The sequence below is a fragment of the Populus trichocarpa genome, chromosome 12 (genome assembly GCF_000002775.5).
Source record: "Populus trichocarpa isolate Nisqually-1 chromosome 12, P.trichocarpa_v4.1, whole genome shotgun sequence".
Taxonomy (NCBI): domain Eukaryota; kingdom Viridiplantae; phylum Streptophyta; class Magnoliopsida; order Malpighiales; family Salicaceae; genus Populus; species Populus trichocarpa.
This window is the reverse complement of record NC_037296.2, coordinates 1,435,154-1,458,720: the sequence shown is the minus strand read 5'-3', so window position 1 is coordinate 1,458,720 and position 23,567 is coordinate 1,435,154. Positions and strand designations below refer to the sequence as shown.

Sequence of the window (23,567 nt, the reverse complement as noted above, 5' to 3'; positions counted from 1 at the left end):
AATATTATTATTATTCTAAAAATTATTTTGATGTGTTAATATTAAAAATATTTTTTAAAAAATAAAAAAATATTATTTTAATATATTTTTAAATAAAAAATATTTTAAAAAATAATCATTACCACACTTATAAATATTTTTCTAATGTATCATGCGTGAACTAGGAGACATCCTGGTTACTGATGTTGAGCTTGTACATGTATACTATCAAATTACTTTTCTTGATGGATGTAGCCATGGAAGGATACAAAGGATTTATTTCACATCCCTTAGACATATAGTCTCTGTTTGATAACTTCATAGATTTAATTTAATTTGAAGTATATTTAGATTGAAGAAAACAAAAATTTATATTTTTCTTAAATATCAAATTATTATTACTTAGTTCAAACGTGTTCTTACAGAAGCATAATAATTATACATTATTCAATACGTACACACTGAATTCATTATTAATGAGACGACTCTTACTAAAACCACGGGTGAACTAAAAATTAAAGTCCTTCATCCTTCATCACATCTAGTAGCTGAAGAACCTCTTACACCTAAAAATACAAGCCACGCGACACCCCTTATTTGGTCTCCAGATCAAGTTGGTCATCCGATGATTTCGACCAAGCACACATCATAAATTCCATGTTCTTCGAAGTGACACCCCTTATTTGGTCTCCAGATCAAGTTGGTCATCCGATGATTTCGACCAAGCACACATCATAAATTCCATGTTCTTCGAAGTGCTTCTTCTTCATCATCATCTTATTGTGTTCTCCAGTCAAATCCTTGAGAAAATGGTAAAGAAGGAAATGAGTTTTGCAAAAGAAATCAATATCACTTAAAGGATGATATTAAGCTTTACAAAGATCGATGAGATTTCCCCAATAAAAAAACATTGTACATTTGCATAGTCCGAGACTTAATATTGAAATTCCCAAAAATAGTAAGAACAGTGCTAGCTCTCAATCAAACAAAATCATCCAAAGAAGAAATAACAGATACAAAAGTACTGACTGAAGACGGTGGAAGGACGATTGTTCTTATTTGCCCAACTCGCATGCCCACAATCCCATCATACAAGCCTGCATAAGTTCCATATTCTAGCAACTTCATCTCCAGATAGTATGTAGACAACAAATTGCAATATTCCAAAAGAGCCAAAAATTAAGTTTTCACCTTCACATATTTTGTTGTCGCCTGGACCAATTATTTTAGGATCATGTTCCGGGTTAGTTTCGCAACGCACTTCATGAGTGTGAATATCATAGATCTTGTAGTGAATTTTTACCTGCAAAGTATCGCAAATGGTTAAGAGGCGAATTCAGGTAAAATATAAGGCAATTAGCCGAAATCTCGAGCCAAGTTAAGTAGAGAGGAAAACTAAAACATAACATGATATAAGGAAAATGGACTACATGCTCCTCAGATATGGATGATGATCAATAATTTCCCATGCAAAACCTTATTTGTGGGATATTTGATAAGTATAAGGATGGATCGAATTTGTAATTTCCAAGAATCAAAGGAAACATTAAAAACCTTCTGACCGTCCTTTACGCAACAGTCACTACTGCCGGCTTCCGTCAGCCTGGACCTTTTGTTCCTGGACCGTTTATTGAGTGAGAATCTGTTGAACCATTTGGTTTGTTTTGCCTTCTTATTAGGTTCTGCAATTTATTTGAAAATTCTAAGTTAAATAATTGATACATTTTGCATTCAGATTTTAAATAGCTTCTGTGGATATATAATCTAACACATATCAAAAGTCCAAGTAGAAAATTTTCTTCAAAGAAATTATAGAGAACTATGTAAGTACTTCAACCAGATATTGAATATTAAAGGCATAACATCATCAAGAAACTTAGAGAATAATCAAGGCAAGGCTACCCGGATAAGCATCGTCTTCACTCTCTGATGTGACTGTTGTTGAATATGAGATGAATAACGAGAGGCGATGACCACCCTTCGGAATCTCCATGCTTTGTAGCATATAACCGTAGGTCCGGTCATAAATTAAAGGCTAATATTAGTAAAATTTATAATTAAATATTAACGACAACTAATTAAGAGAGTATAGAGGCTGAAAGTATTTCCACCAACTCTTACCTGGCAACCTTGAAGCTGCGAATAATGTTACGGTTCTCATGACCATAGAAAGTCCCGAACGAGCGACATGTGGCTGCAGGGAGGAAACCACAGGACCATATTCGTGAAACGGATAAAAACAAACTATACATATTTCACTAATTAATCACAATCGGGAGCAGGGCAAGAGGAATGAATGAAGATGATAATTAAGTAGTTGATTTAAAAACTATTAAGAGAAATCCAGAGAGTGGCAGGAAGTACTGGGAAAGAATGGCTTGCGCATGAGAGATAAAGCCCGAGAGGAAATCATTGGAGTTAATTACAATTGCCAGAGATATCGAAAGAGAGGTGAGTGTTGCTTCTATATTTGTAGTTGGAAAACATTGACCTTTTAGATTGAGGAAAACTAACTAGCCTGTCCGTCTTTCATGTCATCCTAAAAATTTCCGAAAAGCTAGGCTGATAGAGTAACATGAAAAACAAGAACTGTTACACCTGGTGAGAATATGTTGAGAAGAATGTATGGAAAAGAAGAATCGTCACACATCTAAGAATTCATTTTTTTTAATGAATTAAATAGTTTATCAGATACTAATAGAAAAAAGCAGCAGAATTACGTGAAAAATATTATGATGGAAACTTTTTGCCAGTAAATTTCAATGAAAACAAAGATGGATAATTTGTTTATGCTATTACTTCATTTAACGAGGGATAAAATCAATTTTTTAATCAATTTTTTCAGACAAAGTATGCATCAAGAGGAGGTAGTTTATAATGACAACTTGTTGATTTGAACATGGTTGTCTCAAATAGTTTTTTTTTATCTTATTATATCGCAGGTTGTGTTTGGACTGTTATGCTATATTGTCTTGACTTAGAATATAAAATGAAAGCACAACAAAACCTCTATAAATTAATATTTTTAGGATCGTGAAAGTTTGTTAGTTAATTGAGATAATATTTAATTGATAAATTAATAATTTATTAATTTATATATTAATTAATAAAACAATTCTGATTTATTAAGGTATTATTTATTTATTTCCAAAACGTTGAAGTCAATGCATGTATGATGTATTGTTATGTATGAACACTATCTAATTTCCAAATTACAAGTTATTTATTGTACAAAAAACAAATGATTAGTCCTTGTCTGTATTAATATTCTGTCATATCAATACTTCTAGCATGGCCAGCATGCAAATTAAAGTTAGTGACTTGATTGCTTATATAGTTATATCATAAATTTTTATAGTATGTGGTGCAAGAAAACATATTCGTTGCTTGTTATGTAAATATTAGTACTATATAACAAGTCTTGAAAGCTACTTTAGGGATTGTAACTTAAAAATGAATCAAATTATCTTATCTAAATGTAGACAGATGCTATTTGACGATGTTCAATTGTCTTATCATATGGTCTCTTAGACTTTAAGAGATAAGATTAGATAATACTCATAAGCGAGTTGACCTATCTAGACCATGTGAAATATTAGCACCTAAATTTTTTTGAAATACTAGGTTGATAGAGTGACATGAAAAAGAAGAACTATTACACCTGGTGAGAAAATGGTGAGAAGAATGTATGAAAAACAAGAATCGTCACCCCTTCTAAGAATTCATTTTTCTTTTTACGAATTAACTAGTGTATCATAAACTAATAGAAAAAAACAGCAGAATTACCTGAAAAATATTTTGTTGTTGTTTACTGATGAAAATTATGATGGAAAGTTTTTTTAATGATTCTCGACAAAAACAGCGACGAAAAATTTGTTTACGTTATTACTTCATTTAACGAGGGATAAATACTCATTACATATGTATTAATAATGGATAAATATGGTAGGCTATTAAAATATTTTTTATACACAGGTGTAGGGAGAGTTACTATATGCAAAATGCAGCTGAGCCCATGGGGGCTAAGCCCTTCCCTTAGGCTAAGCCCATGAGAGAAACTTATGGGAGGAACTCTCATACGAGAAACTTTCATTGGAGGAACTTCAATTGAAGGAACTCTTATTCTTGAACTCATTGAAAAACTCAACTTCCTTTAAAAAAACTCCTATTGAAAAAACTCTCACTAGATAAACTTTTATCGAAGGAACTCCAACTAAAAAAACTCATTGGAGGAACTCTCATTCTCGAACTCATTGGAAAAATTCAACTCCTTTTAAAGAAATTTATATTAGAGAAACTCTCATTAGAGAAACTTTCATTTGAGGAACTCATTATAACAGTCATCTCTAATTCCCTAGTCACTCCTTTCATAATACGAACTAGAAAACTTATTATAAGAAAGCTTATATGTTTACTATAGAGGTATCTATTTAAACATAATAAATTTCATAACTTTGATGTGTGGTGTAACACCTTCTCATATGGTTCAAGTTAATTTTTGAATCACTTTTTTTTATATTATGTATAGATGAAGAGAGAGTAATTTCCAGTATCAACATGTTGATTTGAATGGGTTTGTTTACAATCATTTTTTTTTTTCCTTAGTGTTTGTTATGTTGTGTTTTGATGGTTGTGTTTTTTAGGAATATAAAATGAAAATATTGATATATAGTGTTATATCGATACTCCTGGGACATGCTTGCAAATTATATTTATTGACTAGTTTGCTTATACCTTGGGCCACACCGGCCGCTTTGAAACGAAAATACTTTCTACGACGACTTCGACGTGCCTATAAAAATATAGGCTGCTCGTTTTCAAAGGATATATAGTTTAATAAATATATTATTTTAATATATTTATAAATATAAAACATTTCGTTTAACACACTCCTAAGCATGCGCCCGAGGTCTTCGACGAATATATACAGTTTTGCATTTATCTTTTCATTCATTCATTGAAAGTGCAGAGGATTCGAAACCAAGCACGCATATCAGTACTATAGCATGGAAAGGGGGGAAACTCCCATGCATGTGCTACGAAGACAAAACCACCATTGCCTCCCGTCCCTGCCATGCTTCCTCAAACTGTAAAAATGTAGTAAATATCTGCTTCCATTAAAATTTCCAAATTTTAAGAACGTTGATCAGCCGCCACCACATGGACCTGTAAATGCTTCAGTCATTGGAAGACAAATCATGCAGATGCAAGGCATGGATCCAAAGAAACTGGATGATCATGAGGGGTTGGAATGTTAAATCTTTTGTCCCGAGAAGATCATTATGCACAAATTAAATTACTATGCTATTTTTGGAAGATTAAAGTTAAGAGCTTTTTTGAATTAAGTATGGGGCCGCTGTAGCCCACCAGTGCGCCGCTGAGTCTTTTGGCCGCAGGTGCATTTTCTAGAATATATTAATTTGCAAATTATATTTATTGACTTGTTTGCTTGTATAGTCTTCCATATCTTGATTTTTTATAATATGGGGTGCAAATAACATATTCGTTATCTTATCTGTCATGTAGATGTGAATGCTATACAACAAGTCTCGAAAAGTATTTCAAGAATTCCAACTTAAAAGTTAATTAAATTATCTTATCTCAAAAAATATTTATTAATAATGTTCAACTGTCCCATCATGTGGTTCATTAAACTTTAAAAGATAAAATTACATAATACTTATAAACGAGTTGATCTAAACGATGTGAAATATCAACATTATTCATTCTCATAAGCAATGTGCAATGTTTTTGTGATAATTTGTTTATAAAAATGAGGTCTGTTATAATCTTTCTAGAATTAATTTAAATCAACTAATTACCATCAATCTCAAACTAATCTGAGAAAATTTCATATATTTTATTTTTCTTCTTCTTCAAAGGACTTTGAATCATATTTTACAATAGCTTTTCTAAAAAAAAAAAAAAACCTATGTAGCTTCACAAGCAACTAAAACTAATTAAACTTTTTTATTTTTTAATCAATTTTTTCTGACAAAGTATGCATCAAGAGGAGGTAGTTTATAATGACAACTTGTTGATTTGAACATGGTTGTCTGAAATAGTTTTTTTTTTTTCCTTATTATATCCCATGTTGTGTTTGGACTGTTATGCTATATTGTCTTGACTTAGAATATGAAATGAAAGCACAACAAAACCTCTATAAATTAATATTTTTAAGACCATGAAATTTTGTTAGTTAATTGAGATAATATTTAATTGATAAATTAATAATTTATTAATTTATACATTAATTAATAAAAAATTGATTTATTAAGGTGTTATTTATTTATTTCCAAAACATTGAAGTGAATGCTTATATGATGTATTGTTATGTAGGAACACTATCTAATTTCAAAATTACAAGTTATTTATTGTACCAAAAACAAATGATTAGTCCTTGTCTGCATTAATATTGTGCCATATCAATACTTCTGGAATGGCTAGCATGCAAATTAAAGTTAGCGACTTGATTGCTTATATAGTCATATCATAAATTTTTATAATATGTGGTGCAAAAAAACATATTCGTTGCTTGTTATGTAAATGTTAGTACTATATAACAAGTCTTGAAAGCTACTTTAAAAATTGTAACTTAAAAATGAATTAAATTATCTTATCTAAATATAGACCGATGCTATTTGACGATGTTCAATTGTCATATCATATGGTCTCTTAGACTTTAAAAGATAAGATTAGATAATACTCATAAACGAGTTGACCTATCTAGACGATGTGAAATATTAGCACCTAAAAATTTTCGAAATACTAGGCTGATAGAGTGACATGAAAAAGAAGAACTATTACACCTGGTGAGAAGAATGTATGAAAAATAAGAATCGTCACCCCTTCTAAGAATTCATTTTTTTTTTACGAATTAACTAGTTTATCAGACACTAATAGAAAAAATACAGCAGAATCACCTGAAAAATATTTTGTTGTTGTTTACTAATGAAAATTATGATGGAAAATTTTCGTTAATGATTCTCGACAAAAACAGCTACGAAAAATTTGTTTACGTAATTAATTACTTCATTTAACGAGGGATAAATACCCATTACATATGCATTAATAATGGATAAATATGGTAGGCTATTAAAATATTTTTTATACACTGGTGTAGGGAGAGTTACTATATGCAAAATGCAGCTGAGCCCATGGGGGCTAAGCTCTTACCTTAGGCTAAGCCCATGAGAGAAACTTATGGGAGGAACTCTCATACGAGAAACTTTCATTGGAGGAACTTCAATTGAAGGAACTCTTATTCTTGAACTCATTGAAAAACTCAACTTCCTTTAAAAAAACTCCTATTGGAAAAACTCTCACTAGATAAACTTTTATCGAAGGAACTCCAACTAAAAAAACTCATTGGAGGAACTCTCATTCTCGAACTCATTGGAAAAATTCAACTCCTTTTAAAGAAATTTATATTAGAGAAACTCTCATTAGAGAAACTTTCATTTGAGGAACTCATTATAACAGTCATCTCTAATTCCCTAGTCACTCCTTTCATAATACGAACTAGAAAACTTATTATAAGAAAGCTTATATGTTTACTATAGAGGTATCTATTTAAACATAATAAATTTCATAACTTTGATGTGTGGTGTAACACCTTCTCATATGGTTCAAGTTAATTTTTGAATCACTTTTTTTTATATTATGTATAGATGAAGAGAGAGTAATTTCCAGTATCAACATGTTGATTTGAATGGGTTTGTTTACAATCATTTTTTTTTTTCCTTAGTGTTTGTTATGTTGTGTTTTGATGGTTGTGTTTTTTAGGAATATAAAATGAAAATATTGATATATAGTGTTATATCGATACTCCTGGGACATGCTTGCAAATTATATTTATTGACTAGTTTGCTTATACCTTGGGCCACACCGGCCGCTTTGAAACGAAAATACTTTCTACGACGACTTCGACGTGCCTATAAAAATATAGGCTGCTCGTTTTCAAAGGATATATAGTTTAATAAATATATTATTTTAATATATTTATAAATATAAAACATTTCGTTTAACACACTCCTAAGCATGCGCCCGAGGTCTTCGACGAATATATACAGTTTTGCATTTATCTTTTCATTCATTCATTGAAAGTGCAGAGGATTCGAAACCAAGCACGCATATCAGTACTATAGCATGGAAAGGGGGGAAACTCCCATGCATGTGCTACGAAGACAAAACCACCATTGCCTCCCGTCCCTGCCATGCTTCCTCAAACTGTAAAAATGTAGTAAATATCTGCTTCCATTAAAATTTCCAAATTTTAAGAACGTTGATCAGCCGCCACCACATGGACCTGTAAATGCTTCAGTCATTGGAAGACAAATCATGCAGATGCAAGGCATGGATCCAAAGAAACTGGATGATCATGAGGGGTTGGAATGTTAAATCTTTTGTCCCGAGAAGATCATTATGCACAAATTAAATTACTATGCTATTTTTGGAAGATTAAAGTTAAGAGCTTTTTTGAATTAAGTATGGGGCCGCTGTAGCCCACCAGTGCGCCGCTGAGTCTTTTGGCCGCAGGTGCATTTTCTAGAATATATTAATTTGCAAATTATATTTATTGACTTGTTTGCTTGTATAGTCTTCCATATCTTGATTTTTTATAATATGGGGTGCAAATAACATATTCGTTATCTTATCTGTCATGTAGATGTGAATGCTATACAACAAGTCTCGAAAAGTATTTCAAGAATTCCAACTTAAAAGTTAATTAAATTATCTTATCTCAAAAAATATTTATTAATAATGTTCAACTGTCCCATCATGTGGTTCATTAAACTTTAAAAGATAAAATTACATAATACTTATAAACGAGTTGATCTAAACGATGTGAAATATCAACATTATTCATTCTCATAAGCAATGTGCAATGTTTTTGTGATAATTTGTTTATAAAAATGAGGTCTGTTATAATCTTTCTAGAATTAATTTAAATCAACTAATTACCATCAATCTCAAACTAATCTGAGAAAATTTCATATATTTTATTTTTCTTCTTCTTCAAAGGACTTTGAATCATATTTTACAATAGCTTTTCTAAAAAAAAAAAAAAACCTATGTAGCTTCACAAGCAACTAAAACTAATTAAACTTTTTTATTTTTTAATCAATTTTTTCTGACAAAGTATGCATCAAGAGGAGGTAGTTTATAATGACAACTTGTTGATTTGAACATGGTTGTCTGAAATAGTTTTTTTTTTTTCCTTATTATATCCCATGTTGTGTTTGGACTGTTATGCTATATTGTCTTGACTTAGAATATGAAATGAAAGCACAACAAAACCTCTATAAATTAATATTTTTAAGACCATGAAATTTTGTTAGTTAATTGAGATAATATTTAATTGATAAATTAATAATTTATTAATTTATACATTAATTAATAAAAAATTGATTTATTAAGGTGTTATTTATTTATTTCCAAAACATTGAAGTGAATGCTTATATGATGTATTGTTATGTAGGAACACTATCTAATTTCAAAATTACAAGTTATTTATTGTACCAAAAACAAATGATTAGTCCTTGTCTGCATTAATATTGTGCCATATCAATACTTCTGGAATGGCTAGCATGCAAATTAAAGTTAGCGACTTGATTGCTTATATAGTCATATCATAAATTTTTATAATATGTGGTGCAAAAAAACATATTCGTTGCTTGTTATGTAAATGTTAGTACTATATAACAAGTCTTGAAAGCTACTTTAAAAATTGTAACTTAAAAATGAATTAAATTATCTTATCTAAATATAGACCGATGCTATTTGACGATGTTCAATTGTCATATCATATGGTCTCTTAGACTTTAAAAGATAAGATTAGATAATACTCATAAACGAGTTGACCTATCTAGACGATGTGAAATATTAGCACCTAAAAATTTTCGAAATACTAGGCTGATAGAGTGACATGAAAAAGAAGAACTATTACACCTGGTGAGAAGAATGTATGAAAAATAAGAATCGTCACCCCTTCTAAGAATTCATTTTTTTTTTACGAATTAACTAGTTTATCAGACACTAATAGAAAAAATACAGCAGAATCACCTGAAAAATATTTTGTTGTTGTTTACTAATGAAAATTATGATGGAAAATTTTCGTTAATGATTCTCGACAAAAACAGCTACGAAAAATTTGTTTACGTAATTAATTACTTCATTTAACGAGGGATAAATACCCATTACATATGCATTAATAATGGATAAATATGGTAGGCTATTAAAATATTTTTTATACACTGGTGTAGGGAGAGTTACTATATGCAAAATGCAGCTGAGCCCATGGGGGCTAAGCTCTTACCTTAGGCTAAGCCCATGAGAGAAACTTATGGGAGGAACTCTCATACGAGAAACTTTCATTGGAGGAACTTCAATTGAAGGAACTCTTATTCTTGAACTCATTGAAAAACTCAACTTCCTTTAAAAAAACTCCTATTGGAAAAACTCTCACTAGATAAACTTTTATCGAAGGAACTCCAACTAAAAAAACTCATTGGAGGAACTCTCATTCTCGAACTCATTGGAAAAATTCAACTCCTTTTAAAGAAATTTATATTAGAGAAACTCTCATTAGAGAAACTTTCATTTGAGGAACTCATTATAACAGTCATCTCTAATTCCCTAGTCACTCCTTTCATAATACGAACTAGAAAACTTATTATAAGAAAGCTTATATGTTTACTATAGAGGTATCTATTTAAACATAATAAATTTCATAACTTTGATGTGTGGTGTAACACCTTCTCATATGGTTCAAGTTAATTTTTGAATCACTTTTTTTTATATTATGTATAGATGAAGAGAGAGTAATTTCCAGTATCAACATGTTGATTTGAATGGGTTTGTTTACAATCATTTTTTTTTTTCCTTAGTGTTTGTTATGTTGTGTTTTGATGGTTGTGTTTTTTAGGAATATAAAATGAAAATATTGATATATAGTGTTATATCGATACTCCTGGGACATGCTTGCAAATTATATTTATTGACTAGTTTGCTTATACCTTGGGCCACACCGGCCGCTTTGAAACGAAAATACTTTCTACGACGACTTCGACGTGCCTATAAAAATATAGGCTGCTCGTTTTCAAAGGATATATAGTTTAATAAATATATTATTTTAATATATTTATAAATATAAAACATTTCGTTTAACACACTCCTAAGCATGCGCCCGAGGTCTTCGACGAATATATACAGTTTTGCATTTATCTTTTCATTCATTCATTGAAAGTGCAGAGGATTCGAAACCAAGCACGCATATCAGTACTATAGCATGGAAAGGGGGGAAACTCCCATGCATGTGCTACGAAGACAAAACCACCATTGCCTCCCGTCCCTGCCATGCTTCCTCAAACTGTAAAAATGTAGTAAATATCTGCTTCCATTAAAATTTCCAAATTTTAAGAACGTTGATCAGCCGCCACCACATGGACCTGTAAATGCTTCAGTCATTGGAAGACAAATCATGCAGATGCAAGGCATGGATCCAAAGAAACTGGATGATCATGAGCGGTTGGAATGTTAAATCTTTTGTCCCGAGAAGATCATTATGCACAAATTAAATTACTATGCTATTTTTGGAAGATTAAAGTTAAGAGCTTTTTTGAATTAAGTATGGGGCCGCTGTAGCCCACCAGTGCGCCGCTGAGTCTTTTGGCCGCAGGTGCATTTTCTAGAATATATTAATTTGCAAATTATATTTATTGACTTGTTTGCTTGTATAGTCTTTTATATCTTGATTTTTTATAATATGGGGTGCAAATAACATATTCGTTATCTTATCTGTCATGTAGATGTGAATGCTATACAACAAGTCTCGAAAAGTATTTCAAGAATTCCAACTTAAAAGTTAATTAAATTATCTTATCTCAAAAAATATTTATTAATAATGTTCAACTGTCCCATCATGTGGTTCATTAAACTTTAAAAGATAAAATTACATAATACTTATAAACGAGTTGATCTAAACGATGTGAAATATCAACATTATTCATTCTCATAAGCAATGTGCAATGTTTTTGTGATAATTTGTTTATAAAAATGAGGTCTGTTATAATCTTTCTAGAATTAATTTGAATCAACTAATTACCATCAATCTCAAACTAATCTGAGAAAATTTCATATATTTTATTTTTCTTCTTCTTCAAAGGACTTTGTATCATATTTTACAATAGCCTTTCTAAAAATTAAAAAAAAACACCTATGCTGCTTCACAAGCAACTAAAACTAATCAAATCTTTTATTTTTTAATCAATTTTTTCTGACGAAGTATGCATCAAGAGGGGGTAGTTTATAATAACAACTTGTTGATTTGAACATGGTTGTCTGAAATAGTTTTTTTTTTTCCTTATTATATCCCATGTTGTGTTTGGACTGTTATGCTATATTGTCTTGACTTAGAATATAAAATGAAAGCACAACAAAACCTCTATAAATTAATATTTTTAGGACCATAAAAGTTTGTTAGTTAATTGAGATAATATTTAATTGATAAATTAATAATTTATTAATTTATAAATTAATTAATAAATTGTTTTTTGATTTATTAAGGTGTTATTTATTTATTTCCAAAACATTGAAGTTAATGCATATATGATGTATTATTATGTAGGAACACTATCTAATTTCCAAATCACAAGTTATTTATTGTACCAAAAACAAATGATTAGTCCTTGTCTGTATTAACATTGTGTCATATAAATACTTCTAGCATGGCCAGCATGCAAATTAAAGTTAGTGACTTGATTGCTTATATAGTCATATCATAAATTTTTATAATATGTGGTGCAAAATAACATATTCGTTGCTTGTTATGTAAAGGTTAGTACTATATAACAAGTCTTGAAAGGTACTTTAAGAATTGTAACTTAAAAATGAATTAAATTATCTTATCTAAATATAGACAGATGCTATTTGACGATGTTCAATTGTCTTATCGTATGGTCTCTTAGACTTTAAGAGATAAGATTAGATAATACTCATAAACGAGTTGACCTATCTAGACGATGTGAAATATTAGCACCTAAAATTTTTCGAAATACTAGGCTGATAGAGTGACATGAAAAAGAAGAACTATTACACCTGGTGAGAAGAATGTATGAAAAATAAGAATCGTCACCCCTTCTAATAATTCATTTTTTTTTACGAATTAACTAGTTTATCAGACACTAATAGAAAAAATACAGCAGAATCACCTGAAAAATATTTTGTTGTTGTTTACTAATGAAAATTATGATGGAAAATTTTCGTTAATGATTCTCGACAAAAACAGCTACGAAAAATTTGTTTACGTAATTAATTACTTCATTTAACGAGGGATAAATACCCATTACATATGCATTAATAATGGATAAATATGGTAGGCTATTAAAATATTTTTTATACACTGGTGTAGGGAGAGTTACTATATGCAAAATGCAGCTGAGCCCATGGGGCTAAGCTCTTCCCTTAGGCTAAGCCCATGAGAGAAACTTATGGGAGGAACTCTCATACGAGAAACTTCCATTGGAGGAACTTCAATTGAAGGAACTCTTATTCTTGAACTCATTGAAAAACTCAACTTCCTTTAAAAAAACTCCTATTGGAAAAACTCTCACTAGATAAACTTTTATCGAAGTAACTCCAACTAAAAAAACTCATTGGAGGAACTCTCATTCTCGAACTCATTGGAAAAATTCAACTACTTTTAAAGAAACTTATATTAGAGAAACTCTCAGTAGAGAAACTTTCATTTGAGGAACTCATTATAACAGTCATCTCTAATTCCCTAGTCACTCCTTTCATAATACGAACTAGAAAACTACTTTGCATTATATATGAACCATGTCAATACTCCAACATGACCTAAACAAAGATAGATTTTATGGTACTTAAAGAATAACTAGTATCATCCTATTAATTACTTATTTGATTTCACTTTAAAAAAAGAGATAGACACAGGTGAGAAAGAGAGAGAGAATAAAATTCATGGCCCATCAAAAATAATAAATATATCTCTAAATATGATTTCTCTCTCTTACTTGTATCTATTTATTTCTTTAATGTAAACCTCAGAAAATAATTAATGGGATGTCAGTAGTTACTCCATGAGTATCATAAAATTACTTTGACCTACATGCAAATTAAAGTTAGTTACATGATTGCTTATAAATTCTTGCACATCTTAATACTAAATTTGTTAATTAATTAAGATATTATTTAATTGATTAATTAATGATTTATTAATTTATATATTAATTAATAAAAAGTTGATTGATTAAGGTATTATTTATTTATTTTTTTCCAAAACATTGAAGTTAATGCATATATCATGTATTGTTATGAACACTATCTAATTTTCAAATTATGAGTTATTTATTGTACCAATAGCAAATGATTAGTCAATGTTTGTATTACCATTGTGTCATATCAATACTCCTAACATGACCAGCATGCAAATTAAAGTTAGTGACTTGATTGCTTATATAGTTGACACGACCAAAAGATTGATGTCTTCTCCCAAGTGCAAGAGTGTCGAAGTAATAAATAACCCGGCAAGACCAGGGTTAAACCATAGGGAGGTTAACTATATAAATTATAAATAATAATAATAATAAAATAATTTTTTGTTCTAATGTTTTTCTAAGGTTAACTTCCTTGGGTTGGGATTATTATCTTTTTTTTAATATATATATATATAACTTAAAACACAATGTATCTTTAACCCATGTAACGAGCTTTCGGCTAATGACTCCCAGACCAGTTGGTCTTAGGGCATTAGGTATTGAGACATCCCTACGAGCTTATGATACATCCACTACACATTGTGGCCAGAAGATCATGCTGCATGACACGACCAAAAGATTGATGTCTTTTCCCAAGTGTAGGAGTGTCGAAGTAATAAATAATCCGGCAAGACTGAGGTCGAACCACAGGGAGGTTAATTGTATAAATTATAAACAATAATAATACAACAACAATGGTAACAATAATAACAACAACAACAACAACAACAACAATAATAATAATAAAGAGAGCTTTGAGATGTGATATTGATCTAAGGATTAAACAATGATAAAAACAATTGTCAAGGTTAGAGGATCCACTAATGGTATTTCAAACAAGTATAGTATAAACTCTTATTATTACTCAACTGGAAACCACACACAAAGAAGGTTCCAATCGACTTATAAATTGTTAACATGATTACATTAGTTATCTTATTCGAATAATGCTAATACTTGTAAATGTTGTCAGGCATTCATGATTATAACTTATGTTAACAACAAATCAAGTTCCTTTCATAGCTCAGGTGTCGGTTATACCATACAGTATGGGCTATGAAAGTGTCAAGTATTTGTTGTACCAAGTGTTATACAACATAAATCTAGATTAACCATTTAACAAGCAAAGTATTAAAAGTGAACAAGATAACAAATATAAAGCATGTTAGTATCCAACATTAAGGTCCATGTTAAGTTTATATTATACTTATTCTTACACCATTAGTGTACCCTTTTCACCTTGACATAATTAACTTAGCTAAACATAATGAAAGAGAGAAACATAAATAAACAAGAAAAGGAAATGAAAAGCATAAGCAAGAGATTAATATAAGCAAAACTTAAGCATTACAAAATATAAAGAGAGAGTAAGAGCATGATCTTGATCTGAACACCAAGATGCCTAAATACATGGCAAATGCCTCCTTTTATAGGCCAAAATTCGGAACTATTGATTTGTTGACTAATTGATGAATGGGTGGCCACATCTTGACTTGGTGACAATTCTTATCTTCTTGTCTTCTAAAAACGTCATTGATAACGTCATAATTTGAAGAGACTTAAATCATGAAAGTTCTAGGAAATTGTCTCATCTTTCCAGGGTAAAATTTTGAGATCATTTTGACTTCTAGAACTCGAGATATGGGCTGAACACTGAACAGTGTCTGGGCTGCAGGACAGATTCAGACTTCTTCATTGTTGCTACAATTTGGACTTGAAAACGGCCTTGTTAAATCTTGGACTCCCCATGAGAGTTGTAGGCCTATGTCTTAGCTTTCCATCCATATAAGGCAGACCTAAATCCAAGATCTACAGCTCCAGATATGACCCGATTACCAAACAGTGTTCCAGTTTGGATTGCACCAACATCTCTTTTCTAAGTTTGGCCATCTCTTTGTCCTTTTAATTTCAGTACTTCAACTCATCAATCAATTCTTTCATTTATGTGATAGACCTGAATTTAAGATGAACATTTACCATAAATTAAAGGTATCTTATATTATTAGATATGTTATTATAAAACATGCTTTAGTTAAGGAGTTATTAATACTTCAAGTGCAAAATGATGATATAAAACCTTGATAAAAATGCACTTTTAAGTACTAATCACACCCCCAACCAGCTTATTACTAGTCCCTAGTAATCAAAGCGTTAAAATAGAAAAAACAATTTGCAAATTCCACAAAGCAAGGCATTCATCATTCAACTTCCATTAATCTATCCAGATAAACAAACTCTCATTAATTTTTATATATCTGCTTAATAGCTCTTAAACAAAATATTAATAAACCTTCCTTGTTATGTGCTCAATATATGAAAACATAGATGATGGGGCTTTTATTGGAAGAAAACAAAATTCTATTCTAATGTTTAAGGTTAACTTCCTTGGGTTGGGATTATTATCTTTTTTTTTTTTTTTTTACTATATACACATATAACTTAAAACACAATGCATCTTTAACCCATGTAACGAGCTTTCGGCTAATGACTCCCAGACCAGTTGGTCTTAGGGCATTAGGTGTTGAGACACCCCTACAAGCTTAGTAACTCGGGTTGCAAATACTGATACGTAGATAGTGCAATGTTTGATTCCCTTAAGCTTTTCTCCTTAACCCATGTAACAAGCTTTGGGCCAATAGCTCCCAAGTCAGTTGACTTTAGGGTATTAGGTGTTAAAACACCCCTTTGGGCTTAATTGCTTAGGTTAGGGAGGCTACGAAACCAAACTTATCTACGTTTTTATTATCATCATTTTCTTTTTGTAGTTTTTTTTTTCAATTTATAGACTATCCCTATCTCTTAGTTGTTACCTTTAACAAAAGAACATAAATAATGTAATAATCCAATGTGCAACCCACAATAATATGTTAAAGTGTGTGTGTGAAAATGAAGGTTTAAGAATACTTGTTAAAAGAGTATATGAGCAGAATCAAGTGATAACAATGTGAGAGTTTGTAAACCTGAATATTTCAAGAAGTATTCTAATAGGCCTTGTTATGAATATTGCAAATAACCATTGGAAAATATTTACTAAGATGCGTCTCAAGAGTCACTAAAATTCCTCCTTACTCTGTCATCCTAATAACAGTTTTGTCAAATGGTTTTAATAATAGCAAAAATAGTTAGTAAGTTAGTTTTTTTTTTTTTTAAATGTCAACTACTACCCTCTCCCCCCAACCAGAACGAGACATTGTCCTCAATGTCATAAGATAGAAAGATAGAGTATAGAAGACATCACCTGAAACAACGAACACTGACAAACCTGAAACACACTTAAACAAATATAAGAAATAACAAAACAAAATAATATGCTAATAATAAAACCAAAAGACACGAGGATTCACAAACGAAGGCTCAAATCTAATCTAAGCTTTTTACGGCTTTCCTTAGTTGACCAATTTATGCGACTCATGGAAGGATCAATTACAGGGATGAAAGATTGTAGTTGGTCAATCAATTGTTCAGCAGTAGTAGCAGAGATTATGATTTGTCATGCCGAAGATGTTAGAAATTCCTGTTCCACAGCTTGATCAAGAAAAGACAACAAATTATCATAAAAACCATTAACATTTAACAGACCTATAGGTTTATGGTGAATGTGAAGTTGGGCCCAAGAGGAAATATGAAAGATCTTTTCCAATGTGCCCAGACCACCTGGTAAGGCAATGAAGGCATCAACATGGTTAAACATTGTATTCATTCGATCAAACATTGTGGAGACCTGTAGTTCCTCTCCAATTGTTCTTCCAATGATGTCCCTTTTTGTTAGAGCTTCGGGGACGACCCCCAAAACTTGACCACCTCCTAAAAATGCAGTTATTGCCACACCCCCCATTAACCCAAGGCTGCCTCCCCCATACACTAAATGAATCTTTCTCTCAGCTAGTACTGACCAAGATGATTTGCTGCTTCTAAAAAAGCTATTTCCTTCCCAGGACTTGATCCACCGAAAACACAAATATTTTTGATGTAATGACTTGAGGAACCTGTCATTTCTACACACTTCTATATTTGTTTGAATGTATGGGTTGAGTAGAAATGAAGGAAGGAAGAGAAGATTTTATAGATGAGAAATTGAAAATGCAATTATACCACCTATATGTAGGCCAGCTGAAGTCTCTCTCTCTCTCTCTCTCTCTCTCTCTCTCTATTTATTTATTTTGAAAAAGCATGTGTATGTACAGGTAGTTGTGATTGTGGCTCACATCTTCCCTTGGTTTTACGTCCAAGAACGGCTTAAACGCCCTCTATGGGTCGGGGATAGGCTTCCCATCCAGTTTTCTTAAAAACTGGCAAACATAGTCTTTTTTAGTCAGATTCCCAAGACTAAGTCGATCATGTTCTTTATGAAAATGGGGCCATAAATCATGAATTGCATGATGCACATCTCCACTAGGATGCGTCTCAAGGGTCAATAGAAGATTATCTAAAGACCCCTTACTCAGGCCATCCTTAATGAATTGTATTTTATCTTCACGGTTTATAGATATCATTCCTAAAGAACGACAGGTTGCATTACAAGTCCATCTGGCACATCTGTGACAGACTTTCAGTCGTTTTGCACGACGTTTCTTTGCAAAAGTGCTTTTACCTGTTCCAGGCATGTATGAGATGAAAGAATTGGACTCACCTGATAATCGGACCTTTGCTTCAATCAGCCAGCGAATATCTTCAGGAATTCCATGATTCATTAACAACCTCAATCTTGCACACCTAGTACGGTAAATTTTTGTAATCGCATTCTGAGGCAGAGCGGGAAAGTACTTTTTCAATTTTTCAAGAGTGGTGTCCATTTTCAAATGAGAATTGGAGAAGAGATTTAAAGAAGGGAGAAAGAGCAAAGAATTGCACAAATATATACAGATATCAGTTATTCTGGGAAACTGAAAGAACCGACTTAAGTCACGGAGTACCCTTATCCGCCATTTGACCGGGGTGAGACAGACTAACAAAACAAAATTCACACCAAAAAGAAACACAAAACAATGTGAGAAAAAAAATCAAGCTTTATATACAGGATCACTTAATTCAATAGAGTCATTTTCAACTGAAAAATTATCAAAGTAAACTTTCAAACGATGTCCATTTACCTTAAAAACATTGCCATTCTTTGGATTCTCAATATCAAAGGCCCCATAAGGATACACATGTTTCTTAATAAATGGACCGCTCCATCTTGATCTTAGCTTTCCAAGAAATAAATGGAGTCGAGAATTATAAAGCAAAACTTTTTGACCAGTATCAACTTTTTGACAATTTTCACAAGTTTTGCAGAATGCATGTGTGTCCTTGAACATGGTGGGCCAATAAAATCCATTTTGTAAAATTTTTGCAGCTATCTTTTTTGACGAGAAATGACTCCCACATGCTTCAGAATGACAAAGTTTAATGACATTACTTACCTCATTGTCAGGAATGCATCTTCGAAATATTTGATCAGGACAATATTCGAATAAGTAAGGGTCATCCCAATAAAATTTCTTCACTTCGTTCAAAAACTTACCTTCGTCTTCGGTACTCCAATGAGTTGGCAAATCTCCTTTAGCAATAAAATTGATATTTTTAGCAAACCAAGGCATTGAACTAAGAGAAAGTAAGGATTCATCAGGAAAGTAATCGTCGATTGGTGTGATGTCGGATGTCGAATCTGTTGTCACTCTTGACAAAAGATCCGCATCAACATTTTCGGTGTCTTTTTCATCCGTGATTTCTTCCTGAGAATAAATCATTTGCAAATCTTCAGATTCATCCAACTCAATTTTACTCAAAGTAGATTCAAGTTGATCATAAACTAATTCTTCAATAGAATCTACTTCTTGTAAATCATTATCATCTCCAGGTTGCTTGCAAATGTTGAAAATATTCATCTCCAATGTCATGTTTCCAAAAGATAGCTTCATCAGTCCATTCCTACAATTAATCAATGCATTAGAAGTTGCAAGAAACGGACGTCCTAAAATAACAGGAAATGAATTACATGCTTCAACAGGTTGTGTATCCAAGACAATAAAATCCACAGGGTAAATGAATTTATCGACTTGTACTAACACATCTTCAATTATTCCTCTAGGCACTTTTACAGATCTATCAGCAAGTAAAAGAGTTACAGAAGTTGGTTTTAACTCACCTAGATTGAGACTTTGAAAAACTGAATATGGAAGTAAATTCACACTAGCACCAAGATCAAGTAAAGCTCTTTCAATTTTATGTTCTCCAATAAAGCATGAAATTGTAGGACAACCAGGGTCTTTATATTTCAAAGCATTATTGTTCTGAAGAATGGCACTTACTTGTTCGGCTAAAAAGGCTTTCTTTTTTACATTCAGTTTTCTCTTCACAGTGCATAGATCTTTCAAAAATTTAGCATAAGAAGGAACCTGTTTAATAGCATCCAGCAAAGGTATATTGATCCTTACATGTTTGAAGGTTTCAAAGATTTCAGAGTTGTGATTGACTTTTCTTTGTTTGGTCATGGCATGAGGAAATGGAAGTGTTGGCGGAAAATCAGTCTTTTCTTTGCAATGATCAGATTCAACCCCTTCCTCACCCTCAGAGATTGACTCATCATCTTTCTCACAAGGTTCAAGAATGGGTTTTTCAATAACCTTACCACTGCAAAGAGTGATGATTGATTTGGCTTGATCCATGTGTTGGCTTCCAGAACTACTTGCATTCACATTGTATTGCCCCTTGGGATTTTGTTGTGGTTGAGATGGAAACTTACCTTTCTCTTGGAAACTGAGAGCAGATGTCAATTTTGCAAGAGTATCTTTAAAATCTGTCATGCTTTGAGCAAGTTGAGTGTTGATTGTCTCCTGCTTTTCCATGAATGCATGCAATGTTTCCTCAAGATTTCTTCTAGGAGGTGGAGCATAAGGAGGTGCGTATCCATGAGAATTTTGGGAATTATGGTGTGCTTGAAATGGTGGCTGTGAAGTTTATGCATTATTGTTATCACTCTTCCAATTGAAATTTGGATGATTTCTCCAACCAGGGTTATATGTTTGCGAATATGGGTTATGGTTGGGCCTTTAAAAACTGTTTAATGCATGGGCTTGTTCATGGAGACATTCCTTAAACGAAGGCAAAGTTGGACAGTCATTGGTTGAATGTTCATTGGTTTCACAGATTTGACACACAATGTCTTGAACAGATTTTAGTTGACCACTCTTTTTTAATTCTAGTGCCTCGACTTTTCTAGCTAAAGATGCAAACTTGGCTTGGAGGTCATGATCTTCCCTAAGGTTGTACATACCTCCACTAGATGTATGAGGTTGGGTTTTACTTGGTGCCTCATAAGTTCCTGTAGTGTCCCAATTTTGCGCATTTTCAGCTAGCAAGTCTAGGTACTCCATTGCTTCATTAGGGTCTTTATCCTCAAAAGTTCCATTGCACATCAATTCAATCATTTGTCTATCTCTAGGAGTTAACCCTTCATAAAAATGTGAAACCAATCTCCATGTTTCAAAACCATGATGACGGCACGTATTAAGCAAGTCTCGATACCTATCCCAACATTGGTAAAATGTCTCTCCTGGTTTTTGAGTGAAAGTGATTATTTGTCTTTTGAAAGAGTTTGTTCTATGAGATGGAAAAAACTTCTTTAAAAATTGTTGTTGTATTTCATCCCAAGCACGAATGGATCCAGGTCTCAAATTTTGTAGCCAAGTTTTAGCTTTATCTTTTAATGAAAAAGGAAAAAGCTTTAACCTAATGGTGTTCATGCTACAATTTGAGTCATTATAGGTGTTACAGACCTCCTCAAATTCCCTTAAATGCAAGTATGATTTTCTAAATCTAAGCCATGAAAAGAAGGTAAAAGTTAAATAATGCCTGGCTTAAAATTAAAATGAGATGCATCAGGAGGAAAAACTATGCATGAGGGTGCACTTGTTCTTGTGGGATTCATGTGGTCTCTAAGTGTTCTAACCCGAATATTCTCATTATTCTCATTATGAAGCGATTGGTTATCTTCTTCGACCATATTTTCTGAAAATGATGAGGATACCCTACAAAGTCTACCACTTAATGTACGTGACCAGACTCTCATGCACGTGTAAAAAGAGAATAAAAAAAAGAAGAAAACAAAACAAAACAAAAAAAATAAACAAAGTTAGATACAAGAAAAGTGAAAAGAAAAAATAAAATAAATACTATAATTTGTACAAGAATTTACCTCCCCAGCAACGGCGCCAAAAACTTGACACGACCAAAAGATTGATGTCTTTTTTCCAAGTGTAGGAGTGTCGAAGTAATAAATAACCCGGCAAGACCGGGGTCGAACCACAAGGAGGTTAATTGTATAAATTATAAACAACAATAATACAACAACAATGGTAACAATAATAACAACAACAACAATAATAATAAAGAGAGCTTTGAGATGTGATATTGATCTAAGGATTAAACAATGATAAAAACAATTGTCAAGGTTAGAGGATCCACTAATGGTATTTCAAACAAGTATAGTATAAACTCTTATTATTACTCAACTGGAAACCACACACAAAGAAGGTTCCAATCGGATTATAAATTGTTAACATGATTACATTAGTTATCTTATTCGAATAATGCTAATACTTGTAAATGTTGTCAGGCATTCATGATTATAACTTATGTTAACAACAAATCAAGTTCCTTTCATAGCTCAGGTGTCGGTTATACCATACAGTATGGGCTATGAAAGTGCCAAGTATTTGTTGTACCAAGTGTTATACAACATAAATCTAGATTAACCATTTAACAAGCAAAGTATTAAAAGTGAACAAGATAACAAATATAAAGCATGTTAGTATCCAACATTAAGGTCCATGTTAAGTTTATATTATACTTATTCTTACACCATTAGTGTACCCTTTTCACCTTGACATAATTAACTTAGCTAAACATAATGAAAGAGAGAAACATAAATAAACAAGAAAAGGAAATGAAAAGCATAAGCAAGAGATTAATATAAGCAAAACTTAAGCATTACAAAATATAAAGAGAGAGCAAGAGCATGATCTTGATCTGAACACCAAGATGCCTAAATACATGGCAAATGCCTCCTTTTATAGGCCAAAATTCGGAACTATTGATTTGTTGACTAATTGATGAATGGGTGGCCACATCTTGACTTGGTGACAATTCTTATCTTCTTGTCTTCTAAAAACGTCATTGATAACGTCATAATTTGAACAGACTTAAATCATGAAAGTTCTAGCAAATTGTCTCATCTTTCCAGGGTAAAATTTTGAGATCATTTTGACTTCTAGAACTCGAGATATGGGCTGAACACTAAACAGTGTCTGGGCTGCAGGACAGATTCAA

At 31.9% G+C, this 23,567-nt stretch overlaps 1 protein-coding gene across 3 annotated transcripts in view; it reads right to left on the bottom strand.

Annotated features, from left to right (window-relative positions):
• Positions 1–337: 337 nt before the first annotated feature.
• LOC7489840 (uncharacterized) overlaps positions 338–23,567 on the bottom strand; it is a 54,047-nt gene continuing 30,817 nt past the window's right edge. The window contains exons 1-7 of one of the 3 annotated variants that reach the window (XM_052445718.1): positions 2,344–2,697; positions 2,101–2,173; positions 1,882–1,973; positions 1,534–1,661; positions 1,171–1,282; positions 1,009–1,094; positions 338–779 (exon numbers count right to left, since the gene is read on the bottom strand). In XM_052445718.1, the coding sequence (XP_052301678.1) occupies positions 684–779; positions 1,009–1,094; positions 1,171–1,282; positions 1,534–1,661; positions 1,882–1,973; positions 2,101–2,173; positions 2,344–2,392 (636 nt within the window). In that variant the 5' untranslated portion in view covers positions 2,393–2,697 and the 3' untranslated portion in view covers positions 338–683. Of the gene's footprint in view, positions 780–1,008; positions 1,095–1,170; positions 1,283–1,533; positions 1,662–1,881; positions 1,974–2,100; positions 2,174–2,343; positions 2,698–23,567 lie in introns of those variants that run through there. The other 2 variants (XM_024592413.2, XM_052445719.1) reach the window with 2 other exon arrangements.